Genomic DNA, 18,787 nt, shown 5'->3' with positions numbered 1-18,787 from the left:
GAAAATTATTTGTCTCTCATAATCCATAATGGATAAAAAGTTCATTATGAATTTTGCAGGTTTTTTTATTATTTTAAATAAAAACAAAAATGATAATAGATGCCAAACAATTTAAAATAAAGAAAAAATCTCATAATAGAGAATGAGAATGAATACCAAAAAGAGCCTAAATCTATTAACACTGGGTTGGGCAGATAGCATTAACATTTTCCTTTTCTGGTAATAAGAATCTATTAATGTATTAATATAAGCATAACGATTTCCTATTTTTTAGATTTTTTTTTGTGATGTTAGAAATTTTTCATAGCAAAAGGTAGTCCCATGGGACCCACTTAGCATGACTAATGCTATGGATGGCGTAGCAAACTATTTGCCACGGAACTAAAAACCGTAGCATTAGTTAATTATTTACTACGATAGTTCCATGGCATATACTCAATATTTGCAACAGTAACTAATTTACTACAGTTTTTGTCCCCTCGCCAACTTCATATTATCCTCCTTGAGATTCAAACTCTCTTCTTTCAACCGAGTAATCTCGGCACCCCTGGACTTCACCCCCTCCACTAGCCGCTTCGATCGAGCATTGAGACGGCTGATCCGAAACATAGCTTCCATCTGCTAGTGAAAACCATCTACAACTACCCTGAGAAAAACATCGAAAACCGAGGATCAAGTTTGGGAAAAATTCAAACACTTATGAATTGCATAAAGAAAAAACAAAGAGAAAATTGTGATGAACACATTTATGTGTGAAATCTTAGGGCATAAAGCATGTATTCTATACACTTTGAGTGGAGCTACCTTGGGTTTTATGTTGTTTTTGCAGATTTTATGAATTTTCAGGACTTGAGCGAATATTTGGAGTTTAGGGTATTAAACATGCGATTTTACACGTCAAGAGGTCCGTTCAAATTCTTAAATGCGAAAATGGGCCTGACCTGGAGCATGATGGGCCAGAGATGTGATTATGGGCCAACTCCAAAGTATTTTAGAGACAAAGAAGCAAATTTTGATCTACGGCTGAGATTATAAATTATTAATCAAATCTACAGAGATATTATTGAGAGAGTCCTAATGGAGAAAAAGAGTCCTTGCACACCTCAATATCTTATTTCCTATTTGGGACTTGGTCAAAGAAAGAAAAAGAGGAAAAAGAATTATATTCAAAAAGAAAAAGAGGAAAAATCCCGTTTTTGAATGTCTCTGTTCAGTTTTGATCAAGCCCTTCATCAAACGGTCATCCGGTGTCCAATCGAGCTGATTTTTTGAGGAGAGCTTTACGACTTCTTAACCCTAAAATCCACGGTGGAATTATGTATTTGATATCTCCAAGTCCGTCTAATTGGTATGCCAAAACCCTAATTGGTTGAGTCAAATAAGAACTTTGAGTTTTATTCAAATTCAGTCGTGCCTCATATCTCATGTAAACTCTATAAAAGGAGAGCATACTCCATCAAGGGAGGACGTGTTCTAGAGCTTAGGAGAAGCACATTTTCTTTTCTCTTTGGTTTATTTAGGCCTTCTTTAGTTTTCTTTGCTTGCATTTGTGAGATTTTAATTTATAGATTGACTGTTTAGGTTTAATATATTTTTTTATGTAATGCAATTCAAGTTCAAGTTTCAAGTATTTAGATTCGTTTTTCTCTGGGTCTAGCAATTGCAGATTTAGATCATTTTAGATCTAGATCTGGTTGTTAGGGTTGGTTGAGATTCGAATCGTTTGTTCAATTTGCAAGTAAGTAACCTTCTTTATTAATCTTCTCTCCTCCCTCCATTCCCGCTTCTATCTACCCCTCCATATTCTTAATTTAGGATTTACTTTCAACATTTATTTATTGTTCTCACTTCCCCTGGATCCTTGATCAGAGATGCCTACAGTCGTGCCTCTCTTTGGTTAAGGTTTCCATTTTACTTTCTGCAATTTACTTTCTGCAATTTACTTTCTGTTATTTATTTTCTGCAATTTAATTTCAGCATTTGTTTATTGTTCTCCTTCCCCTGGGTCCTTAATCAGAGATGCCTACAATCTTGCCTCTCTTTGGTTAAGGTTTCCCTTTCCTTTTATTGCTTTGATTATTTCGTTTCTGCAATTTATTTTTCTCTAATATCCATTCCCCCAATCGGTGGACTATAAGCTACGGCAAAGGGTCCACGGTCAAAGTCATTATTATTATACCCGATCCCCCTTCCCTCGATCCAGAGCTGACACCCGAATCACTTCCCTTTTCCTTTTATTTTTATTGTTTGCATTTTTTTTCCTGTCTTTTATTTATGCATTAATTGTGTTTGCTTTATTTTTCATTTCAATTCGATTGCATTAGATGTATTGATTAGGATCGTTTAGTTTTAGTTAATTAGTTTAACAAAAATTGAATCATTCCATTCTCGCATTACTATTAAGAAGTTGAATTCTAAGTGGCATATCTCCTTGAGATCGACCCGTTAGCTACAGGATATTGTGCGCTTGCGGTTACTTTTAATTTCACAAACAAATTGCTTACCTGGCCGAGGAATTTACAAATCCCTTGTCACTGACCGCCTCAAGGACCTTGTTGTCAGCTGGCATTTGGGCGAAGGTGCCCCACTACAAAGCTTTCTCGTAGTCTTGGGTGACCCGGTCGGTCACCTTTAGTTTCCACTGGGAACGTAGATCTCCCCCACCTCCGAACCCATTCACTGTTTTTTCAATTTAGCGTCATCGGTCAACTCATGTCTCCTCTTAGTGGGGATGACATCTTCGTGGGTGGACTCTTCCACCTCGACAGGAGCTTTGAGTCTTTCCGAACCCTTGTCAACATCTTCAAAACCCCCCCTTTGGGGCTTTTGGAGCAGGCTTCAGGGAAGACGCGGCGACATCCTCGGGCTCTTTCCTCTTTACCGAGGGGTCCTATCCTCTGCTGCTGCCATTCCCTTAGCAGCCATAGCCTTCACCGCATTCGGGTTATATCTGGGAGGCACTGCACAAAGAAGAAAACAAAGTTGTTAAATCAAGTACAGTGGACGACTCAAAGTAAAAGTTAATTATGCAAAATTACAAATGAATTACTGGGGGCTAGACCCCACACTTGGAGAACAGCTTCATACTCCATCACTAAGCCATGAATCTCCTGACATGCCTTAATTGATTTAATCTTCTTGATGGCGATATCATTGTCGAGAGTCAATGGCATAATACAATTTGCTTGGGTATAGGATTCGACCCGATTCCAGGCAATCGAGAAGTTAAGCTCGGATGGTGGCGCTCAGCAGAAGAAATACTGATGACGCCACCCTTTATGATTGGAAGGGTAGGTCTCCTCAACTAAAATGCCACCCGACCATCCCAGTTTGGTCTTGTGGTGCTTAGAAAGAAAAATTCAACTCGGAGGGTTGGATTTACTAACAAAGTAGAAGTGAGAAAATAAAGTAAGAGAAGGATGAACTTTAAGTTCAAAACAGAGCACGAGGAAGCCAACGATGTGACACCAACTATTCGGGAGGAGCATCCCTGGGCAAATCTCCCAGTGATTCAGAATCTTAGAAAACAAGGGGGAGAAGAACGAGAACCTAACACCACTTTTTAGACTTTTTAGGGTGTTTAGATAAAGGGAAAATTCCTTAGGAGGGTTAGAGTTAACCCTCTCGTTTGAATTGGGAACCCGAAGGAGATATGATGAGGGCATCGAGTAATAGTCAGCAGCAGATTCTAATTCTTCATTTATGAAGTGGGAGACAAAGAAACTAGGGCCTTGGGCCAGTCTCCTAGATGGTCAGGGAGCCTTGGCTACTGCTTTAGAAGGTTGTGGTTTTTGGGAATAGGGAGGCAAGGTATTCCCTTAAGGTTCCCTAGGGTTTCGTTTCAGGCCCATTGAGGAGAGCCAGCGATTGGTAACCCTATCACCTCGGTGACTGGATAACTCAACTGAGGTAGAGGAGGTAGGTTGGTTGCCGAAATCCTCTTGTCCGGCATTATTACCGCCAGAGAATCATCAAGAAGTTTTACCACTATCCATCGTAGAAAAATAAAAGGATTTTTACTAAAAGAAGAAATTGAAATCCTAAGAACAGAACCCCAAACCCGAAAGGGCAATTAAAGAAAGAAATTGAAAGAGATAGTAAGGAAAGATTGATGAACTTACTTGTTCGAGCTTATTGGAGAAGAGTTGAAACTTGAAGATTAAAAGGCTTGCAAATGTAGAGTAAATGCAGAAAAGCTTCACAGACAGGCAAGTTCGCATGAAGATAAGTAAAAAGTGAAATGTGGATTTGATGAAGTTTAAATAGGCAAAAAAGTTATATCGTGTACGGATGAGATGCATTTGGATCAACGGTTGAGGCCAAGCGACATTTCGTGATTTGATTGAATGGATGAGATTAAGCCGAATCCAATGGTTATGAAGAACTGTCGATTCGAACCTGGAGGCAATGATGGTTACGACTGACAAAGATCATGTGTTGTAAATGGAACAGGTTATGAGAAACGTGTGCGGCTCGAAATGTACTGTTGCGCAGGCTAGTACAATAAATGCCATATTTGGAGAACGGGAGAATGTTTAGTCTTCTATTTGCTTCGCCTTAACGATCGTGACCGGTAAAAGTAAACCAAGCCCTCGGTCATCCCGACTGCTTGGCTTAGGGGGCTCATGATGAGGGAAAAATTATACCGAACCGGGTCAACCCTCGATTGGGTTACTAACTCCCGTTAAGAACGGTTCAACCACGGTCGGGATTGGTTCATGATTAAAACCATAACTAACATGAGGATAAAGGGAATTTACGGTTATGAGGATAAACGTGATTTCGAAGAGTTTGGGATACATGATCGAGTTATCAACGGCAACTGCTTGTATACAAAGGGGAGGATTGTGCTAATCATGGTAATCGCCATTATCTACGAAAGAGGGGTAAAACCCTAAGATTGAACGACCATCAAGAGGAGGCACAAACGAATCCAATGGTCGAGAATCAAAGGTAAAACCTATTTAAACAAGAGATTTACACAAAGTGAAGGTATCTGAATCGTTTCCCTCCATTACTATACTCAGTTTGAGCTCTACAATTTGCCAGGGCTTTGTGATCTGTTCATTTATTGATTTAGCGGAGGTGGCCACCTGACCTTGCGGTCGGGCCACATCTAACCCTTTTTGTAGGTCATTACTCAAAGATCTGGAGGTTGAGCAGATTTTGGACGCATCAAATATATTTATATATTTTCCCCCTTATTAGGACGTTTTCAAATACAATAGGAGAGTTAGATACAAGATGTAATATTTTTTTGGACTACATATGGATATAGTCAAACCTAAGGTCCAGTTAAAAATTACCTAAAAATAAAAACACACCTAATCAGAATTCTTATATAAAAAGAAAAGAAATGAAGGGTCTGTTTGGTTACATGAATTTGGAGATTTCAAATATCTGGAAATTTCAAATCTATGGAGTTATAATTCATAAAATTAACTGTTTGGTTAATTGAACATGTGGATGAAATTTGTGGATTCATCTGTAATTTTTGTGAATACAAAATTTGTTAGCATTTTTATAGTAGGGATGAAATCTATGGATTCTACCTCATACCCATAAAGCTATAGATTCACGTTTTTAGTGTAAAAATATGAATCCTCTAGATTTCATGAATTCAAGGATTTTCATAACCAAACATGTATAAATCTCGTATTCATGATATTAAAGATTTGAAATCTCTGAATTCATATAACCAAATATGCCCCAAAAAAAAATTTGATTGAAGAAAAAGAAAGAAAATGCTCTAGTTAATCGACATAAAAATGGGGAATAATTTTACTATTTTAAAATATTAAAGGAGAAGAAGCGATAAGAATTCATTTTTTAGGGAATAAGTGGTAAAAATTTTGAGAGAAGAGTAAAAGAGTAATTATAAACTCAATAAGTATAGAAGAATTCTAAAAGAAAAAAAAGAGAAAAATAGAGGAAAGATAATTTGAGAAAAATAAATAATTTTCACAATTTCACAGTTCCAAGTTCCAACCAAAATGTAAAAAAAACCCAGGAATCGTCCTCTCGTGACCGTCTGTCGGCCCTCGACTCGCGACTCTCGTCTCTCGACTTCTCCTTCTTCCTCGCTTGGGATCACTTTCAGCTTCTCCTTCCTTCGGTCGATCACGCTTAGGTTCTTTCTCTCTCTATCTGAATCAGGCTCTCAACCATTGCGTCCGAACATACTCTCAGCCTTTTCTCTCTCTCGACATCTCTCTGAGCCACTTTATAAGCGGAATAGAGGGAGGCCGAAGGGTTCTGGCAAGAAACAGCAGGTGGATGCACTGGGTGCGTTAGAATTGTTCTTATTATTGATTCGTTTACTATCAATTTTACGAATTAAAAATTTCCCCTGGTTTTCAAGTTGAAATCCCGAGTTCTGCTGTCATCGAGGATGGCTTCGGTTTTGAAATTTGGCTTCCCATCTAATGGCTTGCTGCTAAAAAAAAATGTAATTTTGTTAGATACTCATTTTGTTTTATTTTTCTGTCAAAGGCTACAGAATTGGGTCCTTTGCTGTTGCTTCGTGTACAGTTTTTGCTGCTGTCTCTCTTTTCATCGATTCCTACTTACTGCTGTAGTCAAAGACATCTCTTGTTTTCTGATTTGTGCTGACTGAATGTTTCTGTAAGGTTAAAAATAGCTTCTTGATCAAGAAAATACTGTTTATCACTGGCTAGTATTTGCTGCAACCACTATCTTCAGATTGTTAAATTCTGTATCCTTTGGCGGAAACATAAAACAAAATAGGATTTAACAACGTTAAATTTTTGTTAGCAGCAATCCATTCCACTTATGGGAAGCCAAGTTTCAAACCGAAGCCATCCTCGATGACTTCACTGAACTTTGTGTGTATCCCATTCTGTCATATAAAATCCCAGGATTTTCTTGTTGGGTTTAGTGTTCTCTAAGGTTTTGTGTGAATTAACTGATTTATCTGAAATTAAATGATGTGGATAAGCATTAAACCTACCATTTTGTTGCTTTTGCTGACTCTGTTTTTATTTACCTCAATGCATGAAAGAGGTTTGGTGAAGAACCATAACCTCAGAGAGACCTTATAAGATCAGAAGCCAATTGAAGTAAACATGGTTTTATAATGAAACATCATTTTTTTTCTGGTAGTAATTTATGTACCTGTTCACGCTTAGGCTTAGTCCACCTTCTAGTTCCTTAGTTGATAGTCAGTATTAGTGATAACAAAGTGGAGTTTTGGCCAAACTTGTTTGGCAGAGGGGATGGGATGTTTATGAGTTTCAACTGTTAGACTGTATTGGGAAGTTACTGATGAAAGCACCTAGAATAGAGAAATGGGAAACAATATGAAGCTCCAACAGTGAGTCAACTTGGATTGTTAGGTCTCTCATTTTCTATTTGCATTTCCTGATAATTTTTTTTTTCTTCCTTTCCTGCTGACTTCAATAGTTTGGTTTCCTCAGTTTTTGAGGTTGAAAGATTCTGCTGAGTTGGCTTCATGTGTTTGATTTCTTTGTTTGTGTCATATACAAAATCCAATGGGGTGAATTTAAATAGTTCATGATTTTCATCTGTTAACTGGAAGGATATAAAACATCAACTAACCTTTTGGACCCATATAGATCAGTTAAATCCATAAACCATAGTTATATGAATGTTTCTTATTTTTGTGTCTACTCATGGTTTATTGAGCATACAACTGGAAGGCTACTCTTGCTGTAATCCAACATAATGAATGTATATACTCTTCAAAATATCATTTTGAACTTTACCCCAAAAAATCATTATGAATGCATTTGGACAAGTTTATCTTTGATATTATACTTTTTGTTTTCATAATAAAATAAATAATATAAAATACAGTAAAATAGGAGCCTAATGAAAATGTGGTGCTGCCTTCTAGTCAGCCTTTAAATGTTATTTTATTTTATTTATTTCTTAGTACTGCTAATTCAAAGGAGAGGGGAAAAGAAAAAAAAAGAAAAAAAAAAGAAAAAGTAAAAAAAAGAGGAAGAAGGTTCACACAGAAAGGGGGAAAAATTAAGTGGAAAACAATGCTAAAAAATTAAACTCACAGCTTGCTGTAAGGGAGACCAATTTTGGTATACAAACCCAAACTAGTTATTGTCCTATTCATCTTCCTTGTCTTTGTTCCCATGGCTGGTGAGATTTGTTACAAGTCTTAATACCTGCTGCCTGCTTCCTATCTTTCCCTGTTAATTGCAATGGCGGACAGTCTCTATCCTCTGCTTCTTCGTCTCCGTCCACCTAATGGTTGCAGTGGCAGAAACTCTCCATTCGAGCTCTCTTCTTCGGCTCTGTTTAGCAAGCGAGTCATTCTTCTCCGTCTCAATTGTAAGTCGTTTCTCAGCTTTATGATATCATTTACCTTTCTTTCTAATATCTGATTTCCTGAGTTCACGATTTGGAAAACAAACCCTATTCTTTTCCTTAGGTTGCTCTGTGTAATTGCCACTTCAAAATAATACGAGGAAGAAATAGAAGCTATAGGAAAATGGACTAGAAATGATATTTTTGAATCCTGAGAAACCCGACAATAAATATCTGGAGCCAAAAGATAGATTACTAGGAACTTCGGATGATTAACGTGGGAACTAGAAATTTAAATTTGAGCTTTATATGAGAAATTGGTTTGCTGACCTGCTACATGTAGGTGCTGCTTATTTTGATACTCCTCATGAGATCCTTCATATTGGACTTTAAAAAAAAGAGAATTCAAGAAGAGAAGTAATATATGCTAAATTTTCTGAATTCAATTTATGGTTCTCTAAGTCCAACGTTTTTCTGAAGTTAGATTTTCTCAGAACCCCAAAACTAAGTTTGTTACTGTTTCTCAAGAGTTTACTGAATTCAGATTATGGCAAAGAAAGCTGAGATCAACTTTAGACTTTGAAGGACGACAATAAGCACATTTAGTTCGGTTGAGTCTATATCAAACCATATGATCATATCAGCCCATCTTGTCATTTAATTTATTAACAGTGCATGTAATCATTTGTATTAAGAAACTAGCAATTTTCTTGGATTGTCACACTGGAGATTAAGGTATGCTTTTGAGGTGTTTTCTTTTAAGAAACATTGTGCTTGATGAGATACTCTAATTGATATTTTGATATGTTAAGAGATAATGTTATGAGATGTAATGGAGGACATTATAGTGTGTTTATTTTAGTTGTCTGGTTTCTTTTTGGTAAAGTCATTGTTTATATGCTATTAGTTTGTTTATAAGGTGGTGAACATCTAACATTATGAATATATGCCCAATTCTTATAGCCCAGTGGTACAATATGTTAGCGATATATCGCCGAAAAATTGGCGACATATAGTAAACGGTCGATTTAGCTGAATTTAGTTGGATTTTTGAGGGATTTTTCATTCAATTTTTTCCATTTTAACCCTATTTTGCGCAAACTGCAAAGAAACTCCGAGGTCCAAAGTGACTTAAGACCTTTATAGGCTCTGGGGGCGCTGCCCCCACACCCCCGCCTGGCCCTATGTTCGTGGGAAACAAAATGTGAAGCATGAGCCATACTCCACATAATTGTATAATGAATTGTAGACTTGAGTACTTCTCTTCACTAGTTGTGTACTTGTGTTTTCTTTGCATGTTTGCACTGGTTTATATGAGTTTTCTAGACTTTCAATTTTGCCCGCATACAGCCGAGCATGTGCCGATCTGGACCTTTAGTTTAGGTAATGTTTTAGGCCAAAATAACGCTCCTAGTGTGTTTATTGCCCTAAAATTAGGCTGCACAACAAAATGAGGCCAAAATGACCTTAAATACTCCCTGAACTGGGGGTCGATTTTTCATTGACACCATCCAAATGTCGTCGAAATTTCACGGTGTCGGTGGTGTCGACAGTCATCAACACCTGAAATGTCGGCGACATTTCGAACCTTGAGAGTAGTCATATGAAACATGTAGTATATCATTGCCATACACATTTTATTCACCGCATGTCGTATTATTGTTTGGAAATGTTTCAAGTAAATTTGTGGATATAGTTGATGATATGTATGATGGTTCAGTGACAAGTGTAAGAACTGTGGGAGGACAAGGTGGGTGAGTTCCCAATTACAATTAGGCTACATTAAGGATCAATTTTCAGCCTATATTTTATTTATACTTATAATGGATGAATTAACCAAAGATATTCAAGATGAGGTTCCTTGGTGTATGCATTATGCTAATGATGTTGATTTGATAGATGAGACAGAAGTAGGGACTGATATCAAGTTAGAATCATGAAGAACAACTTTGGAATCTAAATGTTTAACTAAGTAGAACAAAGATGGAATATCTGGTGTGTAACTTTGGTCATGATCAGGCAGATGATGAGGTGGTTAAATTTGATGAGAGGGAGATTCCACACTGTGATTGTTTTAAGTACTTTGGCTCAATCATCATAATAAACAAGGTGATATAAATGATGATATTTCCCAAAGAGTTAAAATAGGGTAGATAAAGTGGAGAGGTGCATCCAAGGTCTTGTGTGTTCAACGTATTTCTTTAAAGCTCAAAGGAAAATTCTGTAGGATCATTGTGCGACCAACTTTGTTGTCCGGTGTAGAGTGTTGGGCTGTTAATAAGCATCATATAAATAAACATAGTGTAATAGAAATGATGATGCAAAGATAGATGACTGGCAAAACTAGGAAGGATTAGATAAGGAATCATCATATTAGAGCCAATCTAGTAGTAGCTATGAGAAAGTCGTTTGAGGTGGCACGACAACATTCAATGGAGGCCTATAAATAGCCTTGTATGGATAAGCGATATAATCCATATTGAAGGAATTATAAGCACTATGGGAGACCTAAGATAACCTTTAGAGATGTGGTGAGAAAGGAATGCATAGCTTAGGCCTTGTATCTAGTATAGCCTCAAACGGAGCTGATTCGAAAGCAATAATCTGTTTAGCTGGCCCCATTTATTTGGTACAAGGCTTGTTGTTGTTGTATTGTTTAACCCATTTAATTTTCCATGCATAGCTGTCCCCATTCTATTGCCATTCCCGAACTAAGATATGAACTATTTCTAATAACATTCCGCGGAATCATTTCTCTATAAATCTATTTTACGGGAACAGAAAGTCAGAAAGCGTTTGATAAAATGCTTCGTTCTTCCAATCTTCAAATAGCGAAACGAAATAATTTTTGGTTGAAGAATAGGTTTAATAAGACATGCTGATGTGAACACAAATTGATCCCCCTAGGTCTAACCCTAAAGTGGGCCCGAGGCCCACCCAAGCAAACTAGCCAAACCCTAGTACAAAGGTATTTTGGGCATTTAGGTCTACTTCACTGCTCGAATCTAGTTCCAGAATTTTTAGTAGAGTCCCAATCTATTTTAAATTTCTTATTTGAGTTGTGATTGAGTTGGTTTCATTAGCTAAGTTGTAGATAAGACTTTTTTTCACAAGAAGAATTCCTATCTTTTAGGAGTTTGTTTTCGATTGCAGTTTGTCTTTATTAGTGGTTGTGATTTACTTAGGAGTCTTTCTTTAAATAGGTCTCTTATAGTAAGTTAGTCTTTTATTTCAAGAAGAATTCCTTTAATTTAGGTGGTTGTTATTTGTTAATTAGTTGTACAAGGGTCTCCTAACTTATAAAGGAAACCCTAGTCAAGTTGAGTTTGAGTCAAGTTCTTCTTTTGATGTGTAGGCTATAAATAAGCCTCATTGCTCATTGTAATTCTTTAGACTGATTATTGAATAGAATTGAGTTTGAGTTAAGGATCATGGTTCCTTGTTGAGGGGCCATGGTTGAGTAATTAAGAGTTTTGATAAGGATCGGCACCTCTATCAATATTTCCAGCATCTACAAGCATTCAAGCCATCTTCTTCAAGAGTTCCAGCGGTAAACAAGTAATAGCACCCCAGCCCCTTCCCCTTCCTCCTAAGGCGATTGCAACCCATTCCCTCCCCTCTCCCCTCTTGTGCAAACCCTGGAAACCCACCCCACCCAATCACACCCCCTCCCAGCTTCTTCCCCACCCCCGACAGCAGCCTAAACCTGCTTCCCTACTCCCCATGGCCGCTGCATTCCCTCTCTATCTGTTTCTTCTCCCTTCTGGCAGCAGGAATTTCCCTCCCCTGTTAAGTTTATAATCCCCCACCCCCTTTACCTCCCTTTTCCATCTAATTGGATTGCCTCTTGTCCCTCATCCTATGCCCATGCTTAATTCCACTTAAAACCCCAAAAACCTAAGGCTTCGAAATTTCTGCACTTCTTCTTCATAAAAAATTTCTGCGTTTCATCTTCAACCTGTAAACCTAAAGCCTAGCTCAACCTAAACCCTCACCCCACTCTAAACTCATAAAAAATAGATATGCAAGTACAAAACAACAATCACGGTCCATTTTCCCATCTAGCCAACACCACAAAACCCTAGTTTTCAAATTCTTCTTGTTAAAATTCAGATCTGAATAAGAATTCTCTGCTGGAAGATTCTGGGCGGCCCTTAGTTTTAGGAAAAATCTTCAAAAACCCTAACCCTAAAACTTGGTTTACATCAAAGGTTCATTTATCAGAGCAATTTCAGGGCACAAAATTGGGAAATGCAACAATATCTCATGAAGATTGGAGCATAACAAAGTAATCCAACCCCCCCCAGCCCCGTCAACTCGAGTCCGTCGTTGTTGAATTAACAACTCTTCTCTGTCGCTTTCTCTGTTTTTGTGGCCCTTAGAACTGCAAACTTTTTCTGCTACTCTGATTTTGCAACACTCAGTTGTCCTCCATATTTGTAATCTTGAGGTTCATGTCCTGATTTTGCCAAGAATGCCTATTTGGCAGGTTTGGGAACTGAACATCTGAACCGAACAATATGGGCGAACAAAGTTGAATTTCGGTTCCATATTTAGGGTTTAGGAACTGATGTCATCCTCATGCTGCAAACCAAGGGTGCCTGTTTTTGAAGGGTTTAGAACATTGAATTGAACAATCTTGATAAACAAAGTTGAGTTTCTGGTTCCATATTTAGGGTTTTGGAACTGAAATTGATTCTAAAGCTTACTAAATGTCAGATGCCTGTTGCCACCTCTCATCCTCCCTGAATTCTTTCTTTGTATTGGTTCCGATTCTTTAGATAACTATTTATGTTATTAGTTGTAACTGAAATTGTGGTGCATTGGCAGCATTGTTGCTGTGTTGGGAAATAGCACCAATGGCTCTGCTTTGTGAAACCCCATTAATGTGATCAATTGCAGTTGTTTGAACAGATTGTAAGGTTTCTCTTTTCCTTTTGTCCCATTGCTTCCAATCATTCTTATAGTTTAGGTGAATATTCAACTTTGATACGTTTTGGACTAATTCAATTCTTAGTCAGTATTTACACTTAGAAACACTGACTTGTGTAGGTCTGTCCCTTGGGCTTTCTAGCAACTGATGTTGGATTTTACTTAAACTTGAAAACTGGGTGTCGTCCATGCTACAACATCAGCTTGAATTCCTCAAATCTAGCACAGTAAGTTGAAGGTAAAACCATCAGTATCTTAGGCTTTTAGGCTAGTTGATTGTTGTGCGATATAGTGCAAACATTGTGCTTAATTCAGTAGAGGGGAGGAGGAACTAAAAACCGTAGCATTAGTTAATTATTTACTACGATAGTTCCATGGCATATACTCAATATTTGCAACGGTAACTAATTACTTGGGAAAATAAAATAGAACCCACGGTCGCCCTTCTCCATCGCAAAGATTTACAAAGCCTTTCTAACCGACGGAATGCTACCATCGGGTCAAAGTATTTGCTATAGTTTTAGGGCTTTTGCCAAGATAATTTACCATGGCAAAAGCCCCTACTTGTTGTAGTGATGCCCCCCATGATGTAACTGGAAAAGCGCTAATCAACATCCAAGATAAAACAGCCCCGGGCTCCCCTAATAATCATGCACTCCACTATTATACCCCTTCAAGTGCTATAAGGTTGTGCTCAACCTATTATAAAATACTAATTACAATAGTATTATTTTTCCAAACTCAACAAAGAACAAAACCACAAGAATGAACCAATTGTGTTGACATGAAGAGAATTTTCTCAAAAGACTTGATAGAAAGAAAATCTACTATTCTCTTCATTCACCTATAGAAGAGGCCTTAGGAAACCTCTATTTATACATGAAGAATTAGGAGATAAAATAAATATGAAAGGAAGAATTTATAAAGAATTGAATACTAATCGCCTTTGAGACAACTTTGCTCATACCTAGTCACGAACCCTTTCGTCTTCTCCGTCTTCATGGCGTGCTGTTTCCAGTCTTAATGGCATGCTGTAGCTCCACTTGTACGGTGTGATTTTAATGCTCTTTACCAACCCCATTGTTTCTTAACCAATTTCAAAGAACCGCCTACCAACCATTAATGCCTGAACATAAAAACTTGAAACCTAAACACCATCTTTTCTACCCTCGTCGAACCATATTCAGGGAACTATCTCCACAGAAACAAATTCTCCAAGCCCCGTTCCTAAACTCTACCAGAGAGTCCATCCAGCCGAAAGACATACAAGGAGTTCAAAAACCCCTTGAACCAAGAATGACAACTTCCCAAGGTGAGTTCGAGCTTGATGAGGAGTTCGATGAATATCTTGATCAGAAAGATAATTTTATGCTTGTTGGCTTCATCATGGAAGGAAAGAGATTTCGAATGCAAGCTGTTACTGAAGGCTTGATTGAAGCTTGGAGCACCAGAGGTGGAGTTACGGTGACGCAATACAATGAACAAATGTCCACTTTCCAGTTTCAGCACGAACAAGATTTGCTGAATGAAGGCCCCTGGGCAGTGGCAAATAACCTCGTCATATTGGAAAGATGGAATGAAGAGGAGAGATGGGAGTTCGATACTGTTGAGCTATGGGTGCAAATTCATAATCTTCTGCCTCAAATCCAGGTCCTTTAACTTGCCATCCAACTGGGGGAGATGCTCGAAAGAATGTCAATAGCGATGATTATTAATGGTATGCAGATGGGAGAGAGAGTCAGATATACGAGAGTTCGGGTTGCTCTGAAGGTTAACCAACCATTGCCAGCCCACCTTACAGTCAAAAGAAAGAACGGAACCCTCCTCCATGCTGATCTAAAGTATGAAAGACTACCTTTTATGTGCTATTATTGTGGAACTATCGGACATGAGGAGAGCAGATGTGAGGTGCGTTTTATGGAGGAGTAGAGGCATAGAGAAACTCATGGATGTAGAATCGGGTTTCAATGTAGAGATCTTCCAAAAAGCAAGTTTGGGGTGTACATTAGAGGTCTTACCCCTTCAGATAGACTGATTGAAATGGCTCCTCACTGTCTGAGCAGCAAGGTGGACGGAGAGCAAGGAGACACAGCTACCGGCGGGGAAAGAGACAAATGGCAACCTGGTTCTCGTCTGACATACACAGGAACTTCCAGCTCAGAACCTGGCAGCAATGAAGAGACATATCAGGTGCACACTGAACGAAACCTGAGCAACATTAACCACCAAATTCAATCTACCCAATCCCAGACCAACAGCCGAACTCCTCCTCCCCATGTCAACACCAACCTAGCCACTCACCTGCTCACCCCCCCAAGCTCTTAACCAATCATTTGCAGAAGTTCAAAATTCTGCTTTTCCATTGCACCAAATGGGAAACATACCTTTTGCCGGTCATCTGCATAATTCCCAACACATCTCTTGGGCCCACCTCCAAGAGCAACTTACCCAACGGCCAGATTTAACCCACTTTGTAATGAACATCCTACCCCAACTAGCCTCTTGTCAGATCAATACTATCATAGCCCCTCTCACCTCAAACCAAAATCACCCGTTAACTCAAAGCCTGACCGAACCTATCAATTTGCAAAAAGACCAAGGCCCATCAAGCCCATTTGAACCAACCCACGTGAGTCCACAGCAAAGCCCACAAATGTCCAACATGACCCAAAAATCTCTAACCCATAACCCTTCAAGTGCAGAACCTACTCACCCTTATATTATATCAATTGAGGTAACCCAAGCTTATTACCCACCTAGCCCATCTGCCAACCCCACCACCACTTATAATGCTTCTATCATCAGGGATTCGGATGTGTATGAGGAGAGCCCAAGTCTCAAGCAAAAACCAAAGAGGTACAGGAGGGTTGACCAAGAAGAAGAACATGATGTCATTATGGGAACAGATACACAAGAGGAAGAAATGATAGGAAGAAATTCACCCGTGGTTGTTGTATGAAGCTAGCACCACGGGAGACAATGAGAGCTCTCAGCTGGAACTGTCAAGGTTTGGGAAATCCCTCGACAATTCAAGAGCTTAAGAATATTTCCAAGAATGTAAGGCCTGACCTGCTTTTTCTGATGGAGACCCAGTGTACAGATAAAAAACTTGCTAAGCTTTGCAGAAGGATAAAAATCAATTCTTTCCTCAGTATTCCTCCTGTAGGCAAAGCTGGTGGCTTAATGATGTGCTGGAGTGATAATGTTAGTGTACATGTTGAACTCAGTGACAAAAGAGTAATCGACTGCAAAGTTAAAAGTGGAAAGGAAGAACCCTTTTGGGTGACATTTGTATATGGAGACCCTGTCAAGTCAGAAAGAGGAAGAGATGAAAAAAACTCACTGAGATTGGAAGAAACATAGATGCACCATGGCTCTATATGGGGGATTTCAACTCACATCTCGGGTGGTTTGAGAAGGCTGGTGGCTCAAATAGAGGATCTTATGATGCCCAACAATTTAGAGACATGCTTGATAGCTGCAGTTACATGGACTTAGGGGCTCAGGGTCCTTTGTTTACTTGGAACAATAGGAGGAAAGGCCATGCAAACATTAGAGTCTGCCTTGACTGAGCTCTGGCCAATGCACAATGAAGATGTAGATTTGAAAATGCTATTAATTTTGTCCAGCCTGTAGTGGGATCCGACCACAACCCAATTTTGGTGGATACAAATGGTGGGAGATGTAGAGGCCCAAACCTTTCCACTTCGAAGCCATGTGGATGACCCATCCGCAATGTCATGAGATAGCTCACAAAGCATGGCATACCCCTGCTTGTAGTTCAGCCAATCTCCAGATCACCAAGAGAACTCAAAGCTGCCAAGAACAGTTCAAGAATTGGAACCAACAGGTGTTCAGAAACATAAAGAAAAAAAATCAAAGATCTAAGGAAGAAACTTGAGGCCTTGCAATCCAAAGACTAGAGAGATTTCTCGATGGAAGCAATCATAAGGGTGGAACGAGAGCTAGCAGCTGAGCTAGAGAAGGAGGAAATCTTCTGGGTTCAAAAATCTCGGCTGGAATGGCTGAAATGGGGAGACAAGAATACAAAGTACTTCCACTCAACTACATTATAGAGGCGGATGTCGAACAAGATCCTTGCCATGAAGGACAGCAATGGCACCTGGATAAATTATGAATACGAGGTGAAGTCTCTTATTGAATCACATTTCTCTAATCTCTTTAACTTTGAATCTGTTGATCAAGATGCTTTGTCCTTTGTACTAGATCAAGTAGACCCTATCGTGTCAAATGACATGAATAGTCTCCCCTGTGCCACCCCTACCCCAGATGAAATTCACTCTGCCATGGCCCCTTTGAAAAGCCCAGGCCCAGATGGGCTTCCCCTAGCCTTTTATCAGAAGTATTGGAAATCGGTCAAAGATGATGTGGTGCATTTTGTCTTAGAATTCTTTCACACAAGTGCTATGCCAAGAGATCTTAATGGGATCTTTATTTGTTTGATCCCAAAAGTCCTTGGACCTGAATCAGTGGACCAATTGAGACCCATCAGCCTTTGTGATGTTTTTTTTCAAAATTGTAACCAAGCTCATGGCTAACAGGTTACAGAAGGTTATGGATGAGATAGTTGGTATAACCCAGTCAGCCTTCATTCCTGGCCGACTCATATCTGATAATGCTCTAATTGCTCATGAGCTTTTCCATTACCTAAAGAAAAAGAAAAAAGGTAAACAAAAGTTTGTTGGCCTTAAAGTGGACATGAAAAAAGCATATGACAGGCTTGAGTGGGCGTTTGTGGAAGGAATGCTTAAGAGATTGGGCTTCCATGAAAAGTGGGTCTCTCTCACCATGGCATGCATCACCTCAACACATTACAAAATTCTTATTAATGGTGTTTCCGGAGACACAATCATCCCATCCAGAGGTATCCAACAAGGAGACCCTCTCTCCCCAGCCCTCTTTATTTTGTGCTCACAAGCTTTATCTTCTATGATCATTAAGGCTAAAGAAGTAGGTTTGGTCCAAGGTGTGAAGATCTGAAATCGTGGCTGTCACATCCACCCAGCCCGTACCCTATTTGGAATACCCAAGTGTGTGATCCATAGTCCCGAAGATCCAGTATTCGAGAAAATCATCCTCCCACATTCACAATAATATAATCAAGAACAAGATTAAATCAAATGTTAACTTTGTTAATCAAAAGATTAAGATAAGGTTCAAGAATACATTCAGAGTGCCGAAAATGATACCAAAAGAATAAATCAAAATGTAGAATGAAGTGGAAACTCACTCCACAGTAGCAGCGGAAAAGTAGATCGAAAGGGTAGATTACAACCGGTTCCCAAAATAAAAAGGGGAACAAACAACTAAGCTCTCAACGAAGCTAATAAAAGTAAAAAAGAGGATGGAACAATATCCCATCGTTGGCACACAAGTACAAAGGCCGAACTACTCCTGATAAGTATCAGTCTCGTACTATTAGTCTTCATCGACGTAGTCACCATAACTAGTATTGTAAGAGTCATCAACTTGGTCTTCATAGTACTGATCATCATAGTCAACAGTAGTAGTATTACCTGCAGAAACGTCT

At 38.9% G+C, this 18,787-nt stretch overlaps 1 protein-coding gene across 4 annotated transcripts in view; it reads left to right on the top strand.

The window, feature by feature from the left end:
- The first annotated feature begins 6,179 nt into the window (after positions 1 to 6,179).
- Positions 6,180 to 18,787, top strand: part of LOC149030283 (phosphatidylinositol-glycan biosynthesis class X-like protein) — a 34,985-nt gene continuing 22,377 nt past the window's right edge. For 2 of the 4 annotated variants that reach the window (XM_089142553.1, XM_089142550.1), the window contains exon 1: positions 6,180 to 6,285. In XM_089142553.1, coding sequence (XP_088998679.1) covers positions 6,277 to 6,285 — 9 coding nt within the window. In that variant the 5' untranslated portion in view covers positions 6,180 to 6,276. Of the gene's footprint in view, positions 6,286 to 6,309; positions 8,329 to 18,787 lie in introns of those variants that run through there. The other 2 variants (XM_089142552.1, XM_089142551.1) reach the window with 2 other exon arrangements.

Source organism: Hakea prostrata, chromosome 1 (assembly GCF_041222555.1).
Source record: "Hakea prostrata isolate BN-2017 chromosome 1, UWA_Hpros_2, whole genome shotgun sequence".
NCBI classification, from domain to species: Eukaryota; Viridiplantae; Streptophyta; class Magnoliopsida; order Proteales; family Proteaceae; genus Hakea; species Hakea prostrata.
This window is presented reverse-complemented; position numbering and strand designations above follow the sequence as displayed.